This window comes from Herpailurus yagouaroundi, unplaced genomic scaffold (assembly GCF_014898765.1).
Source record: "Herpailurus yagouaroundi ecotype Mexico unplaced genomic scaffold, PumYag 29, whole genome shotgun sequence".
NCBI classification, from domain to species: Eukaryota; Metazoa; Chordata; class Mammalia; order Carnivora; family Felidae; genus Herpailurus; species Herpailurus yagouaroundi.
In genome coordinates, this window is record NW_024412377.1 from 13,666,068 (window position 1) to 13,674,234 (window position 8,167).

The following is an 8,167-nucleotide window of genomic DNA, read 5'->3' on the forward strand; positions in this document are numbered from 1 at the left end:
ACATTAAATTAAGTTTTAGGCTGAGGAACAACATGTGTTTTTTCCTATGATGGGCTGTTCCTAAAAATAAATCTATGTTTTAATTTAATCCTTCAGTGCATTCTCATCCTGTGAATAATGCCATTTTAATGAATTTTACATTAGTTACAAAAATCCCGAGCAACCTAATACATTCCTATAAGTTCCAAACTTTAGGGGTTTCAGTGCCAAGCTTCTAAATCCAATTTAATCAGAGTAAAAAAAAAAATGTTAAAGTGTTTTTGTGATGGCTTCTGAAATTTATATACTTTGCCAATATAGCTCACAAACAGTTAAAGTCACTGTTGACTTTAGAAGAAGTTGATGTCTCTGTCTCTCTCTTTAAAAACTTATTACTATTATTATTTTTAGAAAGAGAGAGAGAGAGAGAGACTGAGAGCTGGCAGAAGGGCAGAGGGAGAGAGAGAGAGAGAGAGAGAGAGAGAGAGAGAGAACCCTAACGCAGGACTTGATCCCACGACCCTGGGATCAATCATGATGTGAACCAAAACTGAGTCGGACTCTGAATTCACTGAGCCACCCAGACACCCCTGGTTTTTTGGGTTTTTTTTTTTTCAGTGAATAATTTTTCTGACTTTCTTGTTCCATTCTTAGTGTACAAATATGGAGAAAAATATTTTTAGCAGCTCTTAAAGATATTCATTGCAGGCGAAGATCAAGTTTGCTGCACAGACACTATCCAAGTCCAAGTGTGGGGGGATGAAGAGGGCTCCTTGCCCTAATAAAAGAGGGGGAAAGCCAGAGGGGATGCCGTGGTGCAGGGGCCACGACAGAACGGCCGCAAATTTCTGCAGGTGGAAAGCAAGCACTGAAGACAAGAGGCAGTTCAAGGAAGATTTCTTTTTAGTGGAACCCTAGGGATCCTGTTGAAACAAACCTTCAACAATTCTACCCCAATTTTCCCATATTCTGGGTGCAGTTGGATTTCTTCCAGAAACTGGTGAAGGGGCTGAAATCCTCGTTAAGGTTGCACAGAGGTCAAAAAGAATTGAGCTTTGCAACAAGGGGAAACATATTTCTTTTGATGATATACACAGAAGTAAACGTTTGCAATTTGATTTTATTGCATTAAAAAGCCTGGTCTTAAGTGGCATGCTATCTGCATAGATCCCATGAACAGAAATGCAGTCCAGTCCTAAAAATTACTTAAAAGAGGTCAAGTTGATATTAAAATGTTAGAGGGAACTAATTTGTAAATTGCACTAGCATATCTTAAAATCCTCTCCTTCACTCTTTTCTCTACCGGTATCTCCCATATCCAGTAGCTTCTCTGTATCCCTCAACCTCCAACCCCAAATCAGTCTCCACTTCCATCCCAATCTCCACTCAAATCTCCTCTCAACCCAATAAATAACAAAAGATATTTGTTTTTAAAATTTTTTTTAAATGTGTATTCACTTTTTTTGAGAGACAGGAGAGAGAGAGAGTGAGCAAGTCGGGGAGCAGCAGAGAGAGGGAGACAGAATCCGAAGCAGGCTCCAGGCTCCGAGCTGTCAGCACAGAGCCCGACGCGGGGCTGAAACTCACAAATCGTGAGATCATGACCTGAGCTGAAGTCAGATGCTTAACCGACTGAGCCACCCAGGCGCCCCACAGAAGATATTTGTTGAGCATACACAACCTTTTAAGCAACTTGATGAACGGTAAAGCTATATTGGTGGATAAAACAGAAAAGCAGTCCTGTTCTCATGATCCTGCACTATTCATTCTAATGGGGCAATGAGGTAATAACAAAGACATGAGAGTAAAGTATATAATACAGTTGTATAGTTATACGTGATAGAGAGGGATAAATAATAAGAACCAGCAACAGGGTCAGTGAGTCTACAATGTCTGTTGGAGGGAGTGGTGGCCAGTGGAGTTCTTGCTGAGAAGCAGATTTTGAGTAGAAACTGGAGAGAAAGAAAAAAAAAAAATCAAGCCATGAAAATATACGAGAAGAAGGCATTCCAGTTTGAGGAAAGATCAAGTACAAAAAAAATCTGACATAGCAAGAATGTATTTGGAAGGTAGCACCAATGGGATTATTTTGGTAGACAGTTTGGGAGTTGAGAGAGGGGAGAGAGAGAGAGAGAGAGAGAGAGAGAGAGAGAGAGAGAGAGAATGGAGTCATTATTATTTATGATAGCACAGATTAAGGATGAGTTGGTTTAGGGACAAATACCAAGAATTCAGCCTGGGATGTATTCAGTCTGAGATTCCGATTATATACTCAGATGGACAGGTCAGGTAGGCAGCGTGGGTTTGGGTCTGGATTTTGAAAAGGTGTCTGAGCAGGAGATAGCAGTTGGGAGAACAGAGGTGGTATTTCATGCCATGGAACTGGGTGAAATCCCTAAGGGAGTGAATACAGAGAGCATAGGGAAGAAGTACCAAGACTGAGCGTGGGGCATTGCAACGTTTAGACATGGAGTGAAAAAAGGAATATAAAAGAGAAAAGAAAGACGAGTCAGAGCGATAGGGAGAAAGCAGGTGAAAGTACCGGTTTGGGGCCCAGGGAAGAAAGCATTTTCTTAAACCAGCATTTTCTATAATCAGATGGGTTAATGCTTCTGATAGGTCAAATCTGATGAAAACTGAAAGATGATCACTGGGTTCAGTGATTTGGCGATCATTAGCGAGCTAGAGAAGAGCAGTTTCAGTGGAATGAAGGAGACAGATCATGACTTAAGAATGTTCGACAGAAAGGGAAAACTTGGAGAAAGCGAGTTATAGAAGGCCCTTCTCAAGGAGTTTTGCTAAAAGGGAAGAAAGAGAAAGGGGAGAAACAGTTGGGAAGGAGAGAAAGGTCAAAAGGGAGCTTTTATTTTATCTATCTTCCCTTCAATTATCTATTCATCTGTTCATATTTAATCCTGGGAGAAATGTTTATAGGCTAACAGACTGATCCATTAAAGAGAAGAAAATGATGACTCTGAACAGAGAGGGAGAATGGCTAGAGAGGTTGGCAATGGCTAGAGCCAGGTCTAGCAATGACCTTGAGGGGGCACGAAAGGATGGGGATGTAACACACAGGTGTGGGCTAAGTCTCGACTGGGAGCATTAGAATGACAAGGTCAGGAGTCTAGACCCTGCTTCAGCTCCTTCTACTTTTTCTTTTTCTCCTTCTCTCTAATGGCTCCATAATCTAAATGTAAATTATCCCTTACAAGCTGGAAAATAAAGAATCTTACCCAAAAGAACCCAGTGAGGAAGGATGGCGAAGACCCCATGGGGACCTACAAAGAGACGTGGTAGGAGCCTAGGGTAGTTGGGATGTTGGAATATTTCACATTTAATATCTTTTTTTTTTTTTTTAGCTCTTAGATATCATTTATATTTGCAAGCAGGAGTGATTAATGATTCTATTTCAGCAAAATAATCTTGTGTCTATCTGCTGTATGGAGAACGAGTTGAAAATCGAGAAAAACCTATAGAATCACCAATTGTTTAGATAATGCAATGCCCATCAACGACTTCACTCTTTTTCTGTGGCTGAATTGACTGACTGTTTTCTCCCACTGGAAGGACACAATATGGATTTGAAGGCTTATACAGGACCCCAGATAGTCTGATCCCATATCAAGGGACCTTATTGTTCGACATTAAACATTTCCTTTTGTTTAAGTTTTCTCAGAGGCCATTACTAACTAAGGGAGGGGGAGGGTAGCTTTGGATTCTTTTGGCAAAGTTAAAGATAGATTAGGAAGCTGCTGACCGTACAGAGTTCCTTAAAAATATGTCCACGCATAGGAAGAATAGTGAGCAATCAAAGGCAGATAGTTTTGATAGCCATTACAAACTAAACATTCTGGATTGAGATAATTACCAGTCATCTGTGACAACCAGTGAGGATTTTATCTGGAGTATCTAACTACAAAATGAAGAAATCTTAATAGGTTAAGCTAATGAATTTGTATTTAACTTAACTTGATAGTTATTTTCAAATTACATATTTGTGTGTATATAATTAAGTACATCTCTAGAGATAATGTATACTACCTATAAAATATATGTGTGTATAAAATATATATCTAACACAAATTTTATGGTAAAAAGATTTCCTCCACAGCAACTTTATTTCTGGGACAAAATCCTTGTACTAGAGACAATAGAGATGATTCTTGCTCCCCTGAGCTGGGAGAATGTTTCATGGCCCTCTGCTTGCATAGGCCTCTCTAAGGCTCTGTTTCTGATTTTGAAACCACAATTTTGTTTTGTTTTGTTTTTATTGGAGAAGGTTTCCAAATTGATAAACTCCAGAACTAGAAAAACCTGAACGCATCCGGGCCTTGGATCACTTTAAGTATTCAGTCCAGAATGACAGTTGCACCCTTCTAGTGTAGTCCGATGCAGTATAAAATCCCAGACTCATTACAGAGACTCTCCTCCCCCAGCTCGGGTCTAATTCAGACTTGAATGTCCGGATATTTGGGGGCGGGTCCTGCTGGCTTCTCTTGTCTTTGCTTCCCTCCTGCTCCAGTTAGGTTCTGCTCTTGACTTCTCTAGGATTGGCCTCAGGGGGAGTAATCACAAGTGGCCAGTGTGGTAGCAATCTGGTATGGCTCGGCAAATTATCCCAAACTGACCCCTTTCCTCTTACCCGGTGAGTGTTTTGGTGTATTTCTTGGCAATATTTTCCTCCTGAATCTTCTCTCTGCTGCTCACCTGATGAGGCCGGTATCTTTCCTGGGCTGGCCAAACTTCTCTGGGTGTGGAAACGCAGCTTGACCCAATGCACTGCCCTCTCCTTTCCTCTAGGCCTTGAATTTCTCAAGTCACTTTTCTTTGGCTTGAGGTTAAGGGGGAAACATCACGTCTGCTTCCCCGTGGGTGTGTGTGTGCATCAGCATAGCTCACTGCTAACTCACTCTGGAGAAAACTTCTCAGTACTTTCCATCTTTTTAGGCTAAGGTCAGTGAGTAGCTAATGCCAATAGGACCAGTTTGGAGCTGCTGTGTCCTCTCCTCTGCCCCATTTTAAACATTCTGAAGGAATGGTATAGCATCCGTCTTCAGATGTAGGTGTACTTAGAGCTTATTGTTTTGTGCTTCACCCGAGAGAGATTAAGTCGAAGCAGGATGAATGGCCTGTAATAACCCATTATACTCCCACATTGGAAGACACAGGGAAAATAAGACACAGAAGACAGAAGACACAGAAAATAAAGATGAAACAAGGCCGAAAGAAGATTTTGGCCAATGGAACCAATGTACAAATATGGCAGGATAATCCTGTCATGTGAGAAGGTGGCCACCCAAGTCTGGAGGGACGACTTGGGCAGTGTACTCAGAATAAAACCTTTCCATTTCTGACTCGGCCAATCAGGCACATCTTTATTTAAAGTGGCCTATAATTTCCTTTTCTAATCTAAGTTTTGACTTCTGGGGATAGCACTTAAAGACAGAAAGGGCAGCTGTATGGAAATGTAAAGTCTGAGAACCAATGGATATTTGTAAATGGGCTCACAAGAAAGAATCTATCTTGGTTTCCCACAATCTTATAATCTACTTATTTCTTTGGTTGTAGGGATCCAGTTCCATAACATATTCTCCAGGCCTCTGTAACAGTTTAGAAACATTTATCATCCAAACACCCAGCAGGTTAACCTCCAGCCTACACTGGTCCTCAGAAGAAGTAAGATTTTATGGAGATTTTACGGACACATCTATACTGTGTCTGAAACGGAAGTAGAAACTTACCAGTTTCAAAGACTGTGTTGAGTTACTGGGATAAAATTATTAAACTGTTAAGTTCTTTTACACATAGACGATTCTTGGTTATTTGCATCATACGGTGGCATTTATTTGTGAATTGTCTCAGATTTCACACACTTGTTTACCACGTAGGCCAACAGAGGACCTGACACTCGTAGATACTGACTTGCATTCTCAAATTGGATTCATCGATCTTAAAATCGACGTTAAAAGTAACAGTCGGCTACGCATTTTTTGCTTTGGCCTGCCTCAAAGTGAGACTGGGGGCGCCAGGCAAGCCAGTGTTAAAAGGTCTCACGAGAGGCACACCGAGCCTTCAGCGGGTGGGATGGAAACGTGGCAAGCACTCTCGCGAGACCTGAAGTAACCACAGCGGCAGCAGCCAGAGGGAGGAGCCGAGCACCGGAAGTCCTTCATCTGGAGAGCCGGCCCCCACGCCGGAAGGGGCCTGACTTTTCTTTAAAAGAGACCATTTTCCCGGAAATAGGGAGACGCCTACTTGGCTGGAAGTTCCACTTCCTTGAGCGCTCCTCCTCTTCTGGAAGTTTTTCTGTCGCCTGTGCTCGCCTTTGCCCCCTTTCCTTGTTTTATCCTTAGAGTAGAAAAGAATACTTTCAGTGTCTCCCTCCTAGTTTCGCCGAACTGGTTGAGTATCTCACTCCCCAAGGTGAGGCTCCTGCCTCACACCCCCGTGTAGCTGGGAAGGTGGGACCCGGGCATGTTTGGACTCCGGGGACGCTGAAGGAAGGGCAGAGAGAGGACACAGAGCCCCTCTTCTGCACCTGCTACCAGACTAGGTCTCCTCTAGTCGCGCATCCCACCGCCATGCACCCCGCGGCCTTCCTGCTTCCCGTGCTTGGAGCCACCGTGCTGTGGGGAGCGACCCCCATCCGGGGGCTCATTCGAGCCACTTCAGACCGCAATAACAGCATGGATTTTGCAGACCTGCCAGCTCTCTTTGGGGCTGCCTTGAGCCACGAGGGACTTCCCGGGTTACTTGTGGAGGCCCAGCCAGCCAACGCCTGCAGCCCCATTGCCCCGCCACCCCCGGTTGCGGCCAACAGATCGGTCTTCGTTGCACTTCTCCGAAGATACGACTGCAACTTCGACCTCAAGGTCCTGAACGTTCAGAAGGCTGGGTATGGGGCCGCTGTGGTACACAACGTAAATTCCAATGAACTTCTGACTATGGTGTGGAGCAGCGAGGAGGTCCAGCAGCAGATCTGGATCCCGTCTGTGTTTGTTGGGGAAAGGAGCTCCAGGTACCTGCGTGCTCTGTACGTCTATGAGAAGGGAGCGCAAGTGCTCCTGGTCCCGGACAATAAATTCCTCTTGGGCTATTGCCTCATCCCTTTCACAGGGGTGGTGGGACTGCTGATTTTGGCCGTGGCAGCAGGGCTGATAGTTCGTTTCATCCAGCACCGGAAACATCTCCAGCGGAATCGACTGACCCAAGAGCAACTGAAGCGGATTCCTACACACGACTATCAGAGGGGAGACCGGTATGAGGTCTGTGCCATCTGCCTGGACGAGTATGAGGATGGAGACAAGCTGAGGGTCCTTCCCTGTGCCCATGCTTATCACAGCCACTGTGTGGACCCCTGGCTCACCCAGACCCGGAAGACCTGCCCTGTCTGCAAGCAGCCTGTTCATAGTGGCCCTGGAGACGGGGAACAGGAGGGAGAAACTCCGGGGCAAGAAGGTGATGAGGAAGGGGAGCCAAGGGACCAGCCCGCCACAGAACGGACCCCGCTTTTGGGCTCCAGCCTCACGCTTCCCACATCCTTTGGCTCCTTAGCCCCAGCCCCCATTGTTTTTCTTGGGTCTTCAATAGATCCATTGCCCTCCCCATCCTCCTCTCCCTCTTCTGCGGCCATCCTGGTCTGATACCGCCCTCCCCCCCCCACCTCTGGCCACCTATTTGCACAGCCCCTGTCCCTGCCTTCAGTCTAACCTTGTGAGGGTTGGGACGCATTTCCACCGCAGGTTTCTTTCTCCTTTACTCAACCCTATCCTTTCGAGGGGGCTGGGGGTGGAAAGGGACGGGGTCTTCACTTACTGGACTAATAAAATTGTTTTTGTGGAGTGAAAACAAAAAGTCATTCAGATAAGTGCGAAAGCCATAGGTGAAAGCTGTCAAAGGCAATTTGAAAGAGCGTATTTTAGTAATTCGTGCCAAGGGTGACCAAAAAAAAAAAAAAAAAAATCAGAAACGTTATCTTAAATCCCTCAGAGTATCTTAAATTTACCTCGGGATATTAACATTTTTACATTTGGCCTTGATGCAAGTTCTCCTATCTGTAAAAATTTCAGCGCATTTCTTTTAGCCATTTTTGAGAGGGGTGGATATAAATGGAATAAATGACTCTTATCTAAATGTTGAATTATCGTCAGTTAATGCCTCGAGAGTGCAAAACTGTTGAAATGTCCAT

General features: G+C 44.3%; 1 protein-coding gene across 1 annotated transcript; it reads left to right on the forward strand.

Moving 5' to 3' along the window:
• The first annotated feature begins 6,233 nt into the window (after positions 1-6,233).
• LOC121040867 (E3 ubiquitin-protein ligase RNF167-like) lies at positions 6,234-7,921 on the forward strand. The gene has a single exon (XM_040491591.1). The coding sequence runs from the start codon at positions 6,561-6,563 to the stop codon at positions 7,620-7,622; it is 1,062 nt and encodes a 353-aa protein (XP_040347525.1). The 5' UTR covers positions 6,234-6,560; the 3' UTR covers positions 7,623-7,921.
• Positions 7,922-8,167: the final 246 nt, after the last annotated feature.

What these genes read in the sequence shown, in the direction of transcription:
- LOC121040867 (XM_040491591.1), top strand. Translation starts at nt 6,561, where the DNA reads ATGCACCCCGCGGCCTTCCTGCTTCCCGTGCTTGGAGCCACCGTGCTG.